The 19,649-nt window shown below is 48.2% G+C and overlaps 1 protein-coding gene across 2 annotated transcripts in view; it reads left to right on the plus strand.

Moving 5' to 3' along the window:
- The window catches only part of iqgap3 (IQ motif containing GTPase activating protein 3), a 107,070-nt gene extending 88,959 nt beyond the window's left edge, over positions 1-18,111 (plus strand). For both annotated transcript variants that reach the window (XM_072548905.1, XM_072548906.1), the window contains 9 exons: positions 1,722-1,854; positions 3,101-3,203; positions 3,753-3,897; positions 7,251-7,338; positions 8,798-9,010; positions 12,058-12,224; positions 12,751-12,876; positions 15,112-15,220; positions 17,273-18,111. In XM_072548905.1, coding sequence (XP_072405006.1) covers positions 1,722-1,854; positions 3,101-3,203; positions 3,753-3,897; positions 7,251-7,338; positions 8,798-9,010; positions 12,058-12,224; positions 12,751-12,876; positions 15,112-15,220; positions 17,273-17,386 — 1,198 coding nt within the window. In that variant the 3' untranslated portion in view covers positions 17,387-18,111. The remainder of the gene's footprint in view (positions 1-1,721; positions 1,855-3,100; positions 3,204-3,752; positions 3,898-7,250; positions 7,339-8,797; positions 9,011-12,057; positions 12,225-12,750; positions 12,877-15,111; positions 15,221-17,272) is intronic.
- Positions 18,112-19,649: the final 1,538 nt, after the last annotated feature.

Below are 19,649 nucleotides of genomic sequence, written 5' to 3' on the forward strand. Positions count from 1 at the left end.
ACATAGATCCCTCAAAGTTGCCACCCAGGTTGATAGGGCTATTCAGAAGCCATACAGCTTTTATTAGTAGAGGGATTGAGTTTCTGAACCATGAGGTCATGTTGGAGCTGTACAAAACTCTGGTGTGGCTGCACTTGGAATATTGTGTACAGTTCTGGTCGCCGCATAATAGGAAGGATGTGGAAGGTTGTTCGAGAAGAAGGTTGAGAGGTGACTTAAGACATATAAGATAATTAGAGGGTTAGATAGGGTGGACAGTGAGAGCCTTTTTCAGAGGATGGTGATGGATAGCATGAGAGGGGCATGGCTTCAAATTGAGGGATGATGGATCTAGGACAGATGTCAGAGGTAGATTCTTTACTCCGAGAGTAGTAGAGGCATGGAACGCACTGCCTACAACAGTAGTAGACTCGCCAACTTTAAGGGCATTTAAATAGTTGTTGGATAGGCATATGGACGAGAATGGAATAGTATAGGTTAGATGGACTTCATATTGGTTTCACAGGGTGGTGCAACATCGGGGGCTAAAGGGCCTGTACTGCACTGTTATGTTCGATGAAATTGAGAAGTAATTTTCACGTTTTTGTGCAGTTTCATTGCATGCTACAGTTCCTTTAAAGAGCCATCACAGGCTCAATGGGCCAAAGTCCATGACTGAAAGGTGCCTTGTGTTGATACTGGGTGAGGCTAGCTGTGATGTGTGGACAGGTATTTGACTGCACTTGCAGTCTCCAACTGATCTCTCTCTCTCTCTCTCTCTCTCGCTCGCACTCTCTCTCTCTCTCTCGCTCGCACTCTCTCTCTCTCTCTCTCTCGCTCGCACTCTCTCTCTCGCTCGCACACTCTCTCGCTCGCACACTCTCTCTCGCTCGCACACTCTCTCTCGCTCGCACACTCTCACTCTCTCTCTCGCTCACACTCTCTCTCTCGCTCACACTCTCTCTCTCACACACTCACGCTCTCACTCACTCACGCTCTCACTCACTCACGCTCTCTCACTCACGCTCTCTCACTCACGCTCTCTCACTCACTCTCTCTCACTCACACTCTCTCACTCACACTCTCTCACTCGCTCCCTTTGTTGCACGCGCTCTCTTGAGCTTCCTCTCTGTAGCAATGGACACTGACTGTCATCCAGTATCTGATTGCCCAATGGCTTCACTTAAGGCAAGGAGGGGGAGAATGTTTGCCTGGTGATTGTTAGTGAACGTTTCAGCAGCAGGGTAAGGATTTACTGGTAAGCTGACCAGAACCTTGTCCTCATTCATTGCCTAAAGAAAGGCACTTTCCAGTAGTAGTCCCTGGATAAGCACCCTATTCATGTATGAATTTTATACATTCAACCAACTTTATTTTTCATCCTCCCATAACCAGGAACAATGTTTGTGACTCTTGCGCTGCTGCTCTTCCTCCTGAGATCAGCAAATAGATCTCCCATGGAGCTTAAAACGCACCTGGGTGTCCTTGCCTTGGTGCCACACCATGCCCCCTTCAGCTCCGTGATGTCGGCCAAGCTTCAATCGAATCTGCTGAAGCGAAACTGTACTCCGGAGCAGTACATTGCACTTGAAAGTCATTCAGTTTGAAGATTGAGTCACTCGCTGCTTGAAACTGTGAGCTGGTGTATTGTGCCTGCTTTTGGCCGGGAGGTTGGAACTGTTCCACAGTTTGGAATTTTATATGGATGTTCTCTGATTTGGTGAACTGTTTTCAAATTCTAGGGAGTTTTTCCGCGCAGCCTGCGACGTTCCTGAACCCGAGGAATGGTTTAACGTGGACGAGTATACCGAAATGGTCAGCCTCAACAAGCCAGTCATCTACATAACTGTCGGCGAGCTGATTAACACTCACAAGGTGAGTGGACAGGGCAATATCCTTATGGCTCCCCTGGAGGGAGGGCGAGGGCAACAAGTCAGGAATAGCACATGAGGCCTCTGAATGCTAAACTACGTCCTCCTTGTCTTGGGAGTACTGACTTGTACCTGGTATGTTGGACCTGAGAGCAGGAGGAGGCCATTTAGTCTTTCAAGTCTGTCTCACCTTTCGACAAGATCCACGTTCCTGTCTGCGACGCCAAATAACTGTCGACTCCCTTATTTATCAGATATCTATCTGACCCGGCTTCGGATGTGCTCAAACATTCAGCCTTCCCTCATTCCCTGGGGAAGAGAATTCTGACCCTCTTCTGATCTGTCTTGACTTTTTTCTGTGGACTGCTGGGTCCTGCCGTCACTATCCTTTCAGCTGCGGCTCCACCACAGTCGGATGGTCTGTTTCTCCAAGGGAGCGCCGTGCTGCAGGAGGGTCAGTGCTGAGGGAACAGGGAGACCGCAGTCTCGAGCTCGAGAATGTGATTGCAGGCTATCTTGCTGAAGTTACGGGTGGGGTGATGACACCAGTTGGACCATGATCTAACCCAGCCGGAGACTGAAAGGGCCCAGCTCATCACCTCTTCCTACAAATGTCCCAGCTTCACTTGTGTGTTCAAGATCAAATCATTTAGCTGAAGCCTGGGGGCGCAATGGTTTGTGTTCTGAACCCCCCCGCACCTTGCCCATGTGATTGTGTAACCTGTCACTTTATCAGTCGGTTGAGAAGAACCTGGGGACATTGAGGGCTGGGCCAGTTGTTCAGCTGCAAGCAGCAAATTAACTGTTAAAGCACCTCAAACAAAAAAAATTAACCCAGTCTCTCCTGTCCTCCTGAAAGCATGAGGAAACACTCGAGCATGCAGCCTGACAGTCTGCATGTCACTCTTCTCCAGGTGTCGCTACTTGTGAAATCTGGCAGCTGTTGCTTTTAGGCTCTCCCCCCAACCCACCCAGATCCGGACCCATTCTCTCCATGTCCTTCTGTTCAAGTGCTGCCTGCATCTGATCCTGGATTTCCCTTCTCACTCAAGTCACAACCAGTGAGTGTGATGTGAAGCTCCCTCTGCACTCGCCTGCAAACCGCTTCTCCCCACCTCCCCCCGCCATTCTGTTTTCTAAACCAACCTTCAAGAGCTCCTTTCTGCTTTAACTGCTGATTGCTACTCTGTGTGGCCCTTCACCAGTCTCTTTGCGCCTGTGGTGTATAACCTTGTCCCTGTCTTCCCCAGTTGCTGCTCCAGCATCAGGATTCCCTCTTGGCCGAACACAGTGACCCTCTTCATGAGCTGCTAAGGGATCTCGGTGAGGTTCCCACAGTCGAATCACTTTTAGGTGAGTACTTCATCCTTTCTGTGCTTCAGAATCAATCTACTCCACAGATGCTGACAAGCTCAAAATGACTGAAAGGAGTTTCTGATTTGATATAGGAGGTGGCATTCTCCCCCTCTCTTTCCCCCCTCCTTCTCTCCCTCACCCCCCCCCCCCCCCCACCCCCCCTTCCCCCCCCTCTCCACCTCCTCTCTCCCCTGCGCCATTCTATTGGAGGGTCAGTGCTGAGGGAATGTGGAGAGTGCAGTCTCACTCTCATCATGAGCGGTCATGATGAAAAGCAGAGATATATTGAAGGGGAATACTGGTTAGGCACATGAAGGCGTAAGAAATAGAAGGTTGGGGGAGGTGGGCATGTGGGTGGAAGGATGCTTGAGCAGAGCAGAAGCACCACAGAGTACATGATGTGTTGTTGTGCTCCGTCTCAATGGGAAGGTTATCAGGAGTAATTGACTTGAAATTCTCATTAACTCCGCTTCTGCTGGATCTGAGCTGCTGCCTTATAATTCTTAGAGCATTTTCACTAATCTACAATCATTTCCCTTTCCATAGGCGAAGGTTCTGTTGATGCAAACGACCCCCGTGGCGACCAAACCATGGTCAACAAGATGGAGGTCTCACTAACGCTCACCAACAAATTTGACATCTACAAGAGCAGTGGCGATGGGACAGACAATACCAGAGGTTTGCTGCTTAGGTATGTCGGCTAGGCCAGGCCAGCTGACCATTTACCAGGGACGGTAATGGGTAAAAGGAGGTGAGGTGTCTTTTCCCTTGAGAAAATGAGTTGTTCAAATTTGAAAACCTGACAGCGGATTTGGTCACAACTCCTTATTGGGGGAAGCAAAATGGGCATGGCTGTATGGAGAGGTAGTGAGACTGTGTGACAGCTCTTTCGAGGAGCCAGCATAGGAATAATCGATCAAATGGCCTCTCTCTCCTCTGGATGTACAGCAGTTTGTTTGAGTGGCTGCAATCATTGCCATTAAGGGGAAGCCTCTGCTGTGAGCCCTATTTCATATAAAATCTCACCAAGGTCTGTGGTGGCAGGGTAGACATGCACTGAGCCAGTAGATGAGGGGATCAAACCAGAGGCTCATCAGCACAGAAAGGATGGCAGCACATGGCTCAATGGTTAGCACTGTTGCCTTGCAGCACCAGGCACCTAAATTCCATCCTTGGGCTGTGTGGAGTTTGCACATTCTCCCCTCATGTCTGCATGGGTTTCCTTTGGGTGTTGCAGTTTCATCCCACAGTCCAATGATGTGCAGGTTAGGAGGATTGGCCATGGCAATTTGCCAGGATGTGTAGGTTAGGATGGGTTAGCCATGGGAAATGGCAGGGTTACAGGGACAGAGTAGCGGGGTGGGTCTGGGTGAACTCTGAGGGTCAGTGTGGACTTGATGGGCCGAATGACCTGCTTCCGCGCTCTAGGAACTCTGATTCTAGGAGGCAGTTTGGTCCCCACTTGTGGCAACAGCAGTGTTTAACACCGATTTCTGGTGTAGATAACACACAATTGGCTGTGGTTCATGAGGCAATTATGTTGCTGTGGGATCCTCACTTGTGCAAAAACATGATGCTGTGGACATCAGGACCCTGGAATAAGAGCAATTTTTAAAAAAAAAGTGGGAAATTTCTGCAGGTCAGGCAGCATCTGTGGAAAGAGAAACTGAATCAGCGTTCCAGGTTTCGTCAGAACTTGAAATAGAAAATTGAGTGTTTAAGCTGTGGGTGGCTGGTAGTAGAAAATATTGGGAAGGTTGAAGATCAGCAGGAGATCATTGTACACATTGGATATAGGAAGGGAAAAGGATGACGTTCTGAAGGGAGAATATAGGAAGTTAGGCAGGAATTTAAAAAGGAAGTCCTCTAGGGTAGTAGTATCTGAGTTGCTCCCGGTGCTACGAACTAATGAGGGTAGGAATAGGAGGATGGATCAAATGAATAAGTAGCTGAGGAGCTGCTGCAGGGGAGAAGGGTTCACATTTTTTGGATCATTGGAATCTTTTCTGGAGTAGAATTAACCTGTGTAAGAAGGACGATTGCACCTGAACTGGAAGGGTACTAATATACTGACAGGGAGATTTACTAGAGCTGCTCATGGTTGGGGTGGGACCGAGGGAGATAATGAGGAAAGAGATCAGTCTGAGACTGGTACTGTTGGAAAAAGAAACGAGTCAAACAGTCAGGGCAGGCAGGGCAAAAGCAGAGAATGACATAGGACTGACAAATTAAACTGCATTTATTTCAATGCAAGAGGCCTAACAGGGAAGGCAGATGAACTCAGGGCATGGTTAGGAACATAGGACTGGGATATCATAGCAGTTACAAAGACGTGACTCAGGGGTGGCAGCTTAATGTTCCAGGGCACACATGCTATGGGAATGGTAGAAAGCAGAGGCGAGAGAGGAGGGAGAATGGCGTTTTTGATAAGGGATAATATTACGACTGTACTTAGGATGGATATAGCATGGGAATACGTCCAAGTGGAAGATATTTGGGTGGAACTGAGAAATAAGAAATGGTTTGGAGGGATATGGGCTGCGTGCTGGCAGGTGGGACGAGATTGGGTTGGAATATCTGGTCGGCATGGACAGGTTGGACCGAAGGATGTGTTTCCATGCTGTACATCTCTCTGACCTTATTGGGATTGCACCATAGACCACCCCCCCCCCCCCCCCAATAATCAGTGCGAAATTGAGAAATTTGTAAGGAGATCTCACATATCTGTAAGAATAATAGGGTGGTAATGGTAGGGGATTTTAACTTTCCAAACATAGGCTGGGACTGCCATAGTATTAAGGGTTTAGATGGAGAAGAATTTGTTATGTGTGTACAAGAAACATTTCTGATTCAGTGTGTGGATGTACCTACTAGAGAAGGTGCAAACCTTGACCTACTCTTGGGAAATAAGGCAGGGCAGGTGACTGAGGTGTCAGTGGGGGAGCACTTTAGGGCCAATAATTAGTAATTCTGTTAGTTTTAAAATAGTGATGGAAAAGGATAGACCAGATCTAAACGTTGAAGTTCTAAATTAGAGAAAGGCCAATTTTGATGGTATTAGGCAAGAACTTTCAAAAGTTGATTTGCGGGTGGATGTTTGCAGGTAAAGGGACAGCTAGAAAATGTGGAAGCCTTCAGAAATGAGATAACAAGAGTCCAGAGACAGTATTTTCCTGTTAAGGTGATAGGGAATGCTGGCTGACTAGAGTAATTGAGATTTTGGTCAAGAAATAAAGGAAGCATATATTTGGTATAGACAGCAGAGATAGAGTGAATCCTTAGAGTATAAGGCAATTGGAATATACTTGAGAGGAAAATCAGGAGGGCAAAAAGGAGACATGCGATAGCTTTGGCATATAGGGTTAAGAAGAATCCAAAGAGATTTCATAAATACATTTAGGACAAAAGGGTAACTAGGGAGAGAATAGGGCCCTGTTGAGGGTGTGGCGTTGGAAAAACACAACAGGTCAGGCAGCATCCGAGGAGTAGGGGAATCGCTGTCTTGGGCATAAAGCCCTTGATCAGACATCCCTGATAAAGGGTTATGCCCAAAACGCAGATGGTGGAGGTACTGAACAAAATATCTTGAAAAATCTGCAGTTCCACACACAGATCTGCCTTCCTGATTATTAAGGGGCCCTTTGGATAGGGTGAATAGACAAAGTCTTTTACCTGGGGTGGGGGAGTCCACAACTAGAGGGGGGATAGGTTTAGGGTGAGACGGGAAAGATTTAGAAGGGATCTAAAGGGCAACCCTTTCACACAGAGGGTGGTGTGTGTATGGAATGAGCTGCCAGAGGAAGTGGTAGAGGCTGGTACAATGACAACATTTAAGAGGTATCTGGATGGGTTAATGAATAGGAAGGGCTGAGAGGGACTTGAGCCAAGTGCTAGCAAATAGAACTAGATTAGTTGAGGCTATCTGGTCAGCATGGACGGGTTGGACTGAAGGGTCTGTTTCCGTGCTGTACACCTGTGACCGTATTTAAAGTAAATTGAAGTCTCCTAAGGATTGTGTTTACAATCTGGCTTCTGTCCTTTTAGCACCAAGCAGCTAATTGTGGACATAATCAGATCGCAAGCTGGAGACACGTTGGTTGAAATATTACAGACGTCTGCCTCGACCGATCAGGTAAATGTCATGGGCTGCCAGAGAAGTGAGTAGCTTTGGAGCTCAGTGCGAATGCTTCAGTGAGTGCATCCATGGCTGAGGTGCTGAGGACAGTTTAAGGCTGCTGAGCTCAGTGAGAGGTACTCGCTGGATTTGGCCTCGGTGCCCCTCTTCCCATCCCCTCTCGCCCATGAAGAGTCACAGGACTCGAAACATTAACGCTGATTCTTGCCACGGATGCTGCCACACCTTCTGATTTTTGCAGACAATTTGCTTTTTGTTGCAGAGGAAAGGAATTCGTCATTGTTTCCTGTTTCTCGTCATAGAGTCACAGAGATGTACAGCATGGAAACAGACCCTTCGGTCCAACCCGTCCATGCCGACCAGATATCCCAACCCAATCTAGTCCCACCTGCCAGCACCTGGCCCATATCCCTCCAAACCCTTCCTATTCATGTCCCCATCCAGATGCCTTTTAAATGTTGTCATTGTACCAGCCTCCACCACTTCCTCTGGCAGCTCATTCCATACACTTACCACCCTCTGTGTGAAAACATTGCCCCTTAGATCCTTTTTATATCTTTCCCCTCTCACCCTAAGCCTATGCCCCTCTAGTTCTGGACAACCCCACCTCAGGGAAAAGACTTTGCCTATTTATCCTATCCATACCCCTCATGATTTTATAAACCTCTATAAGGTCACCCCTCAGCCTCCGACGCTTCAGGGAAAACAGCCCCAGCCTGTTCAGCCTCTCCCTGTAGCTCCAAACCTGGCACCATCCTTGTAAATCTTTTCTGAACCCTTTCAAGTTTTACAACATCCTTCCTTCCGTCATGTTGGGAATGTGGGGGTGTACTGTTAATATCACTGGGCTAGTCCAGAGGCCCCAGGTTAATGGTCTGAGTGTGGTCTGGTTTGAATCCTACCGTGGACCCTGGTGGAATAGAAATTTGATGAATAAAATCTGCACCTGGAAGCTAGTCTTTGGGACGGTGACTGGAACACTGTCTTTGATTGTGACAGCGATGTTAAAAACAAGCCTCAACTACCCTCTGAAATGGCCACGAGTGACACACTCAGTTCATGGAGCAATCAGGAATAGGTAATAAATGTCACTCTCACGTATCACATGAATAAACAAAATTCTTTTTAAAAATCTAGTCGCCAACATTGCTGTCGCCTCCCCCTCCCCTTCTGTGCACCCTCCCAGGTGCCATACAAGTGTGAGATGCCAAATGAGTCACTGGAACAGTCAACCTGATGCCCTGAGCAAGACGTTTCCCAGGTCTTCTGAGGCTGACTCTGTGCATCATCATAAGGTTGGCCAGAAGGGAAACGTCTGTGTAAGCCTATGCTGGGGTTAGTTTGTAACTGTGAGCTTGTCTTCCATCGGAGACTCAACTGTATGTGTTTTCACCCATTTGTCAAAGTCTTTTTCTCATTGCTTGTTGCTGTTTCTTTACCCACACCCCGCACCTAGGTGGCAGACCACCGCCGCCTTGTTCAGAGGCGAGCACAGCGGGACGCGCGCACTCCCGAGAAACTGAAGCGGAACCATTCCCTGGTCCACGATGGCAAGCTGTCGATCGAGGAGAAGAAGAGGAAAATCATCCGCAGCCTGAGGAAGCTGGAAGCTGCCGGAGTAATTTCTGCAGCTAATGGCTACCAGCAGCTTGTCAATGAGATCGCCCGGGTGAGAATAAGAAACCACTTTCTTGGCTTGGTGGGGCTAGGTGAGGGGCAAGTCTGTACTTGCCACCCTGTCTGCCCTGGGTCCTTGGTTTACGCTGTGCAGCTTAATAGAAGCACAGTACACCTTTTGACTGTATCAACTTACCAGTGATCATAGCTGGGTCCAACGACACTTGATGCTCTAATGGCTGTCCCATAGACACAGAGCAATCAGTAGGTAGGCTCAGGAAACCCAGAGACATAATGCATTAAAAAGGTGTAAAATATAATTTGAATTTGGTGTGCAATAGCTTGCCATGGGCTGTGTTTTGTTAAACAAGTGTATGATTTTACGATAACACACGTACAGTCTTCTCTTCTGAGATGGTGCATGTGCAGCTTTGCTACATAATCTAACCCCGAGGAATATTTGATGGGGACAGTGTAGAGGGAGCTTTACTCTGTATACAATCCTGTACTGTTCCTGTCCTGGGAATGTTTGATGGGGACAGTGTAGAGGGAGCTTTACTCTGTATACAATCCTGTACTGTTCCTGTCCTGGGAATGTTTGATGGGGACAGTGTAGAGGGAGCTTTACTCTGTATACAATCCTGTACTGTTCCTGTCCTGGGAATATTTGATGGGGACAGTGTAGAGGGAATTTACTCTGTATACAATCCTGTACTGTTCCTGTCCTGGGAATGTTTGATGGGGACAGTGTAGAGGGAGCTTTACTCTGTATACAATCCTGTACTGTTCCTGTTCTGGGAATATTTGATGGGGACAGTGTAGAGGGAGCTTTACTCTGTATACAATCCTGTACTGTTCCTGTCCTGGGAATGTTTGATGGGGACAGTGTAGAGGGAATTTACTCTGTATACAATCCTGTACTGTTCCTGTCCTGGGAATGTTTGATGGGGACAGTGTAGAGGGAGCTTTACTCTGTATACAATCCTGTACTGTTCCTGTCCTGGGAATATTTGATGGGGACAGTGTAGAGGGAATTTACTCTGTATACAATCCTGTACTGTTCCTGTCCTGGGAATATTTGATGGGGACAGTGTAGAGGGAATTTACTCTGTATACAATCCTGTACTGTTCCTGTCCTGGGAATGTTTGATGGGGACAGTGTAGAGGGAGCTTTACTCTGTATACAATCCTGTACTGTTCCTGTCCTGGGAATGTTTGATGGGGACAGTGTAGAGGGAATTTACTCTGTATACAATCCTGTACTGTTCCTGTCCTGGGAATGTTTGATGGGGACAGTGTAGAGGGAGCTTTACTCTGTATACAATCCTGTACTGTTCCTGTCCTGGGAATGTTTGATGGGGACAGTGTAGAGGGAGCTTTACTCTGTATACAATCCTGTACTGTTCCTGTCCTGGGAATGTTTGATGGGGACAGTGTAGAGGGAGCTTTACTCTGTAATCTGACCCTGTGCTTTCCATGTCCTCGGAGTGTTTGATGAGGGAGAGCGTTGAAGGAGCTTTGCTTTCAGTTTAAGAGTAGAGAAGGCTTTAGTCTGTGTTAAACCCTGTGCTGCCCCTGTCCTGCAGTGTTTGATAGACATATTGAAGACAAGTAATGGTCCTCTCTGCATGGTTTACATTCACCTTGATGCACAAAGTTTGTTGAAGAGAACAGTAACCTGCTCACAGTTGTGCATCATGAATTAATTGGGTAGGCTGTCTGTCTGTCTGTGTCTCTATCTCTCTCTCTCTCTCTCTCTCTCAGGTCAGGTGAATTGGCCATGCTAAATTGCCAGTAGTGTTAGGTAAGGGGTAAAGGGGTAGATGTAGGGGTATGGGTGGGTTGCGCTTCGGCGGGGTGGTTTGGACTTGTTGGTCTCTCTCTCTCTCTCTCTCTCTCTCTCTCTGTGTCTCTCTCTGTCCCATCTCCCTCCCCCCACCTCTGGGCAGCTGTGTCCATGATGCTCAGTGCCACACTGTGATGATAAGTAATCGAAGCTTGCTCCATTATTATATAACTCAGCTCCTTCCTGCTGTTAGCAAATATTGAGCTTATTTGAATGCTCGATGTGTTTAATTGAAATGGTAATCTTTCGGGACAAAGGATTGTGTTTGAGGGGCTGTATTGAAGGACATTGTATTGCAGAATATTTTCTGATGGAGGCTGTCGAGTACTTGATTGTATGTGATTTATTTTGACTTCATCTTCCCCCCCCCCCCCTCCTCCAACAATCTGAGGAAGTGAAATATCGGTTGCTGTGGTCCCACAGAGAGGTTTTCAGCCACTGAATAAAAACTGCAATGATACCTCCGCAGTTGAATGTTCACTCCATGAGCTTGCTCGTGTGACCTTATGAGGCTGGTCAACTAGGCGGAAGCAAACTTCTGTCACCTTTTCTCATGATACCACAGCATCTGAGCATGGCTGGCATGTTGTTGCCCATCCCTAATTGTCCCTCTAGCCGAGTGGTTAGCTCAGACCATTTATGAGGGCAGTTTAGGGTTGACCCCATCGCTGTGGGGTCTGGAGTCCCAGTAAAGATGGCAGATTTCCTTCCCCCATTAGTCGACCTGATGGGGTTTTGATGACTGTTGTCAGGGTCAATATCCCCGAGACTAGCTTCCAATTCCGGATTCGATTTATCGAATTTAAATTCCATTGGGTGTTGGTGGTGGTGTTGGTGGTGGTGGTGGGAGGGTAGGGGGAGGTGGTGTGGTGTGATGGATTACCAGAGATATTGCCGCTGTGCCACAGTCTCCTGCTGACAGACAACGAAGGATGAGAAGACAGTGGAATTGGAGGTGGGTACAAGTACAGCAATTAAAAGGCATCTGGATTGGAACATGAATAGGAAGGGTGTAGAGAGATATGGGCCAAATGCTGACAAATAGGACGAGATCAGATTGGGATATCTGAATGAGTTGGACCGAAGGGTCTGTTTGATTGTATGACTGTGTAGGCATTACTGACTGGGCCAGCACTTATTGCCCATCCCTAGTTGTTGTTCAGCCAAATAAGCCAGTAGGGCGTATTCTGTGTCACTCCAGGGAAGGCAGGTGAGCTCTTTACCTCATGCTCCTGATCTCTCCGTCACCTCAGGACATTCAGAATCAGCGGCGCTACAGGCAGCAGCGCAAGGCTGAGCTGGCCAAGCTGAGAGAGACACTGCACAGGATGAATTCCAAGACCGTCTTTTACGAGGAGCAGATCGACTACTACAACCAGTACATCAGGACTTGCCTGGACAATCTGGCCACCAACGGGCAGTAAGTATCTGACTGCATATGGCAACTCACCAATAAGGCATGGAGCGTTCTGTCTTGGCTGGGATTGTGGCCACATGACACAGTGCAGGAAACGCATAGGTCAACAACCAGGTGGTGCACACTCACAATGTGGTGCTCATACAATTGGCAACAGAACACAGACATTATAAATTTGAATTTGCCAAAACAGAATGCTGGGAATTATTCAGCAGATCAGGCAGCACTGGTGGAGATGAAAATGAGAGCGAATGCACCATTTGGAAGTGGGAGTGGCTTATGCCAGCAGCTCGTGCTGGGTGGTGGGAATGTGGCATTGAAGCCATGCTCTTATTGTAGGGCAGGGTAGGTTCAAAGGGCCGAATGGCTCTGCACCTGTGAGTTGTTTTGCACCAAGGTTGCCTGCCTGAAAATGCAAACTGGGGGCTGCGTCTCTGTTCTTGGTGCCGAATGGGCAAGAGAGTCCGATCCTGCTGCAGGCGGTCGCTGAGGCTCCCGTTCTGCGAGTAACGTTTTGTCATCTTCGCAGGGGCCCAGGGAAGAAAGCGGCAGCAGGCAAAAGGAATAAGGGTAAAGCAGCATCTCTGCACTACACTGCGGCACACCTGCGAGAGAAGGGTGTGCTGCTGGAGATTGAAGACCTGCCCATCAGCCAGTAAGTCCAAGGCTTCTTTTTTTAGAAAGTGATATATTTTGTTACCCGTAAATAGCAAGAGAGCAGTGTGCAAATGTTTGGAAACTTGCAAATTCAGAGCCATGGAGGTGCACTGAGTCCCTTCTCTCCGAAATGGTCTATGCAGTGCTAACCTAGGTCAATAGCAGGATTGCATGGAACAGTGTTCTTCTATTTGCTGTTTATCGTACTACCTGGCCCAGAAAACAGACTGAACGATACAGCTCAGTCCCGGTTGTGCTGATAAGGTCCTGTAGTGCAGGGAATACAGAGAATACAGACTGTTTGTGTCTTCATACTGCAGCGTGATCTATAGCTGGAGGCGGTTTGTTCCCCTGGATAAATGAGGAATACATCGTGGACTCGTGCTCTCTCTCAGAGAGATGCCACAGCACGGGGATGTCCTTCGGCTCCTGAGTCCAAAGTTATGGGAGCCCAACTCCATGGAAATCATGGTCTGGGTCTCCATTGTTCTGCTGGTACATGGGATCTTGCTGTGCATGCCATTTAGCTGCTGTATTTTAGCTCCAGCTTAACTGCAGCAGTCTCCCTTCAAAAATCCAGAGGTGGCTGCTGAGCGCTGTGGAGGCTCCCCCAGAAGTGGTCAATGGTGCTGTGGAAATGCAACTTGTTTGGATTGTTTCCCCATGTTGTGTGGCAGTTCCTGCTACATGTCTGACTGAGTCCTTGCCACATGGCACACTGCTGAGCTTGATCCGATACACTCCAGTGTCATGTCACATTGTAAAGTGAGCAACGCCAGAGGATACTGTTTGGGATTTGGCCAAAAGACGCTGAGATAAATTCACACACTTGCTTTCAACCGATTTGGTCTCAGTCTTCCAGAGGTATAGAAGTGTAAGGTCAGCAAGAGGTTGATGATCAAGGATGAAAATTCTGAAATAATTCCTGCGTATCACTATATGTACTATTCTATCAATTAGCATCAAGCTGATCCCTCACCTTCCTGTTTGAAGCAATATCTCAATTTAAAATTCCCATCTTGATTTCAAACTTCTCTGTGGTCTTTGGGCTCCTTCATCTCCTCTCGTATGCACAACCCTCAACATCTCCAGCCTCAGGACCCTACAGCCCCTCCCCTCTCTGACACCTCCTCAAAGCCCCTATCCCCCTCCCTATCTCTGTCACCCCCTCCAGCCCCTACACCCCCTCCCTATCTCTGTCACCCCCTCCAGCCCCTACACCCCCTCCCTATCTCTGTCACCCCCCTCCAGCCCCCTACACCCCCTCCCTATCTCTGTCACCCCCTCCAGCCCCTATCCCCCTCCCTATCTCTGTCACCCCCTCCAGCCCCCTACACCCCCTCCCTATCTCAGTCACCCCCTCCCAGCTCCTACTCCTGCTCCTTATCTCTGTCACCTCCTCCAACCTGTACATCCCTTGTCTATCTGTCAGCTCCTACAAGAATTAGAATATTTTAGAATTAGAATCCTTACAATGTGGAAACAGGCCCTTTGGCCCAAAAATTCCACACTGGTCCTCTGAAGAGCAGCCCACCCAGACCCATTCCCCTATCTTGTATTTACTCCTGATTAATGCATCTAACCTATACATCCCTGGGCACTATGGGACAATTTACCATGGTTAATCCACCCTAACCTGCACATCTTTGGACTGTGGGAGGAAACCGGAGCACCCGGAGGAAACCCACGCAGACACGGGGAGAATGTGCAAACTCCATACAGATGGTCACCTGAGGCGAGAGTAAAACCCAGGTCCCTGGCGCCGTGAGGCAACGGTGCTAACCACTGAGCCACCATGCCACCCACAAGTGCTCTCCATTCCTCCAATGTCAACCTCCTGCACAATACCCCCAAATTCCTATTGCTCTACAATTGGCAGATTGTAGGGGCCCTAAGCTAGGGAGTGGCTTCCGTAAATCTCTCTGTACTTCCCACCTTTCTTTTCTTTCATTCTTCCTTTAAGAAGCTCCTTAAAACCAACCTCTTTGACCATGCCTTGAGTTGACTGCCCCTAATATCTCATTTGTCTTCAGGGTCAAAGTTTGGTTTGTACCTTGTATTTTGTATGCATGCACTTTGCTTTGTACGTTACTCTCTGTACTACTGGCTTGAAGGTGAAGCAGCCTGGGGAGATTTGCTGTAAGGTGCTACATATGAAGCCTGCTGTGCTGACTGCTGATGGGAGCTGCTCGCCCGTCTCCTGGTGTCAGCCTTGTCTCTTCTCTTGTTCCAGATTCAGGAATGTGATTTTTGACATTGTGCAGAGTGAGGAGGTGGGAGCCTTTGACGTGAAGGCTCGGTTCATGGGTGTGGACATGGAGAAGTTCCAGCTCAAATACCAGGTAAGGTCTTCACAAGTACAACCTTCAACTGATGGGTATACCTACACACTCCTGGAGGGGGAGACCCAGAGTCACTGGTTAGTGAATTCATTTAATAGAGGTTTCATAGAATGCCTACGGTGTGGAAACAGGCCCTTCAGCCCAGCAAGTCCACACTGATCCTCTGAAGAGTAACCCACCCAGACCCATTCCCCTACCCTACATTTACCCCTCACTAATGCACCTAACCTACCCATCCCTGAACACTATGGGCAATTTAGCACAGCCAATTCACCTAACCTGCACATCTTTGGATTGTGGGAAGAAACCAGAGCACCCAGAGGAAACCCACTGAGAATATGCAAACTCCACACAGACAGACACCCGAGGTTGGAATCGAACCTAGGTCCCTGGCGCTTTGAGGTGACAGTGCTAACCACTGAGCCACCCCAAGCATTCAGCAGATGCTACTCAAAATTCTCAGCAAAAAAACCTGCGGATTCCAGAGATTGGAAATAAAAACCAAAGGAACACAGGAGCAGGAATAGTCCAAGAAGTGGAGAAGTCAACATTTTGCTATAACCCTTCTTCAGGAATGGAGGTGGGGAGCGGAGGGGGGTGGGTGGAATCCCTCTCTCTTTATCTGCAGCTCTCCCGACCCCCACCTCCAGTCCTGAAGAAACATTGACTTCTCCACCTCCTGCCGCTGTGTTCTTCCAGTCTCCTGTTCATCTACTTTGGATTCCAGCGTCTGCAGTTTTGTCTCTAATTCAGTTGAGCAATCCTGCTATGTTGTTAAATAAGTTTGTGAGTAGTTGAAAACTTCAACGGGGGGAAGCTCAGTTTGGTGGCTTGGTAAGTGTTTGAGCTTTCAGTGAACAGGGAGCAGTAAGAAACGAGAAAACTGACCCAACAGTGTTGTCTGCTGCACCTGAAGTTTCCTACACTATGACATGAGTGGGGTATGGACTGTCGGCAGTGACACATCTTATCCATGATTTGGAGATGCCGGTGTTGGACTGCGGTGTACAAAGTTAAAAATCACACAACACCAGGTTATAGTCCAAGAGGTTTAATTGGAAGCACACTAGCTTTCAGAGCGCCACTCTTTCATCTTATCCAGTATGCCTAACGTGGTGTCAGGAAGCAATGCTGTACCATTCTGGGAAATGTAGGAGCAGGAGCAGGCCCATTTAGCTCTGAGCATTTGCCTGTGAAGATGATGGCATGTTTATAGTGTCACTGGACTAGTAATCCAAAACCCCAAGATATTGTTCTCAGGTCGTCGGTTTGATGTGGTGGAATTCAAATTCAATAAAACCCTGGAATTTTGTTTTACAAAATTTGACAAACGGTGACTAGGTAACCTTTGTTAACTGTGGTGAAACCACATCGGGTTCACTAACAGGAGGAAATCTGCCACCCTTACCTGATCGGGCCCAACACATCACTCCCAGTCCGCTCTCAGCTGCCCTCAAGAATGGCTGAACAAGACTCCAGTCAGGGGAAATTAGGAGTGGTCAACAAACCGGCGATACCCACGTGCCATGACGGAATTGTTTTTGTTTACAAGGTGGCCCGAGATATTTACTGCATTTAAGGCTGATGGGTGAGTGCAAGTTGTTGAGGCAATGAAGGGAACCTGAGGAGAAATGTCTTCACCCAGAGAGTGGTGCGGCTGTGGAATTCTCTGCCACAGAAAGCAATTGAGGCCCAAACCTACTCTTCAGGGAGGAATTGGATAGAGCTGTTCAAGTTAAATGGATCAAAAGGTCAGAGCAGGAACAGGGTTAATGATCAGCCACGACTGTATTGAATGTTGGAGCAGGCAAGAAGGGCTGAATGGCCTATTCCTGCCTCTAATTTCAATGTCTGTTAAAATTGAATGTTTTCGAGAGGGAGTTGGATGCAGTTCTTAAGGCTAAAGGGATCAAAGGGTATGAGGAAAAAGCAGGAGCAGGGGACTGAGATGTAGGATTAGCTGTCATCACCTGGTTCGAAGGGCTGAATGGCCTACCTCCTACCTCAATGTTTCTGTGGGAGCCCTAAACTTTGTTCTCTGCTCCCTGTCAGGACCTCCTCCAGTTGCAATACGAAGGAGTGGCGGTGATGAAGATGTTCGACAAAGCCAAGGTCAACGTCAATCTTCTGATCTTCCTGCTCAACAAGAAGTTCTTCAAGAAGTGACGGAGGATGGGCCCTTCCCCACGAATGTGGTCGCACTCCTGCGTTGTAAGATTTAAACTTTGCGTTTCTGCTGTGCAGACGCAATCAGCCACCGACACTAAGGAGGAGCGCAGCATAGCACCTGTAAAAAAAGCATTTATTTATAGATATATATATATATATCATTCTTCAAATCAAACTGGACTCGATTACTGATGGGAATCCAGCTTCTGATTGGCACAACTCCTCCCACAATTGGGCACGCTCTCTCTCTCTCTCTCTCTCTCTCTCTTTTTCTCTTTCCCGCTTCTCCTGAGCTCTTGGAGTCTGGGGTTGGATCTAAGATATGGCATGAGGCACACATGCAGTCCCACAAACTGGTAGGTCCTGCCTCAGCAGCTCTGTTCCATTTGTGCCCCTCTCTCCCACATTTCCTTCAAAATGAAAGGTCTTTCCTTGCGGGTAAATCTTAGAACCTCTGGTTTGGAGCAAGGGATGGGACTTCAGCTATCAGCTCAAGTCTCTGCAGTGCTAACTCTGTGACTGGACTGTGGGAACCCCAACTGAAAAACTTTAACTTCCTTTTTCTGCAGCAGATAACCAAATCTGTGCCTCGAGCGTGACTCCCCAGGGAAGCCATCTCAGTCACATCAGCAGTTCCACTTCTTTAGTGAGGATTGTACTTTGAAAATGTACATCACTACATTTTCTTTGCTCTTTCTTCATTTTCATTCTTAATCTCTCTCACTCTTCTTCTTGCTTTTCCTTTGCTTCCTGCCTCTCCATTCCCTCTATCTTCCCCTCTCCGCCTCACTCCTAACCCTTCTTTCTCTCATTCCTTTTTCTTTATCCTTCTCTCTTGCTCTCTCTTCCCTTATTTCTGTTTCTCTTCCCTTTGTCTTTATTACCTTCTGTCTCTCTTTATCTATCTCCCTTTTACCTCCCTCTCTCTGTCTGTCCCCCTCTCTCTGTCTCTGTCCCTCTCTCTGTCTCTGTCCCTCTCTCTGTCTCTGTCCCTCTCTCTCTGTCTCTGTCCTTGTCTCTCTCTGTATCTATCCTTGTCTCTCTCTGTCTCCGTCTCTGTCTCTCTCTCTCTCCCTGTCTCTCTCTCTCTCCCTGTCTCTCTCTCTCTCCCTGTCTCTCTCTCTCTCCCTGTCTCTCTCTCTCTCCCTGTCTCTCTCTCTCTCCCTGTCTCTCTCTCTCTCCCTGTCTCTCTCTCTCTCCCTGTCTCTCTCTCTCTACCCTGTCTCTCTCTCTCTCCCTGTCTCTCTCTCTCTCCCTGTCTCTCTCTCTCTCCCTGTCTCTCTCTCTCTCCCTGTCTCTCTCTCTCTCCCTGTCTCTCTCTCCCTGTCTCTCTCTCCCTGTCTCTCTCTCCCTGTCTCTCTCTCTGTCTCTGTCTCTCTCTGTCTCTGTCTCTCTCTGTCTCTCTCTCTCTCTGTCTCTCTCTCTCTGTCTCTCTCTCTCTGTCTCTCTCTCTCTGTCTCTCTCTCTCTCTCCCTGTCTCTCTCTCCCTGTCTCTCTCTCCCTGTCTCTCTCTCCCTGTCTCTCTCTCTGTCTTTGTCTCTCTCTGTCTCTCTCTCTCTCTGTCTCTCTCTCTCTCTGTCTCTCTCTCTCTCTGTCTCTCTCTCTGTCTCTCTCTCTGTCTCTCTCTCTGTCTCTCTCTCTGTCTCTCTCTCTGTCTCTGTCTCTCTCTCTGTCTCTCTCCCTGTCTCTCTCCCTGTCTCTCTCCCTGTCTCTCTCCCTGTCTCTCTCTCTCCCTGTCTCTCTCTCTCCCTGTCTCTCTCTCTCCCTGTCTCTCTCTCTCCCTGTCTCTCTCTCTCCCTGTCTCTCTCTCTCCCTGTCTCTCTCTCTCCCTGTCTCTCTCTCTCCCTGTCTCTCTCTCTCCCTGTCTCTCTCTCTCCCTGTCTCTCTCTCTCCCTGTCTCTCTCTCTCCCTGTCTCTCTCTCTCCCTGTCTCTCTCTCCCTGTCTCTCTCTCCCTGTCTCTCTCTCTCCCTGTCTCTCTCTCTCCCTGTCTCTCTCTCTCTCTGTCTCTCTCTCTCTCTCTCTCTCTCTCTCTCTCTCTCTCTCTCTCTCTCTCTGTCTCCCTCTGTCTCTCTCTCTCTCTCTCTCTCTCTCTCTTTATCCAATGCCCCTCTAAAGGACCTTGTACCAAAACACCTTTTAAGTCAGAGACCGAGTGAGACCTTGCTGCTGGTTTGGTGGGGACGAGGAGGAGGAGGAAGGTGATATGGTGATGCAAGTTAGGAAAGGAGTCTGGTCCTGCCAGCAGGGGAGGGGTAGTGG

The sequence above is a fragment of the Chiloscyllium punctatum genome, chromosome 28 (assembly GCF_047496795.1).
Source record: "Chiloscyllium punctatum isolate Juve2018m chromosome 28, sChiPun1.3, whole genome shotgun sequence".
NCBI classification, from domain to species: Eukaryota; Metazoa; Chordata; class Chondrichthyes; order Orectolobiformes; family Hemiscylliidae; genus Chiloscyllium; species Chiloscyllium punctatum.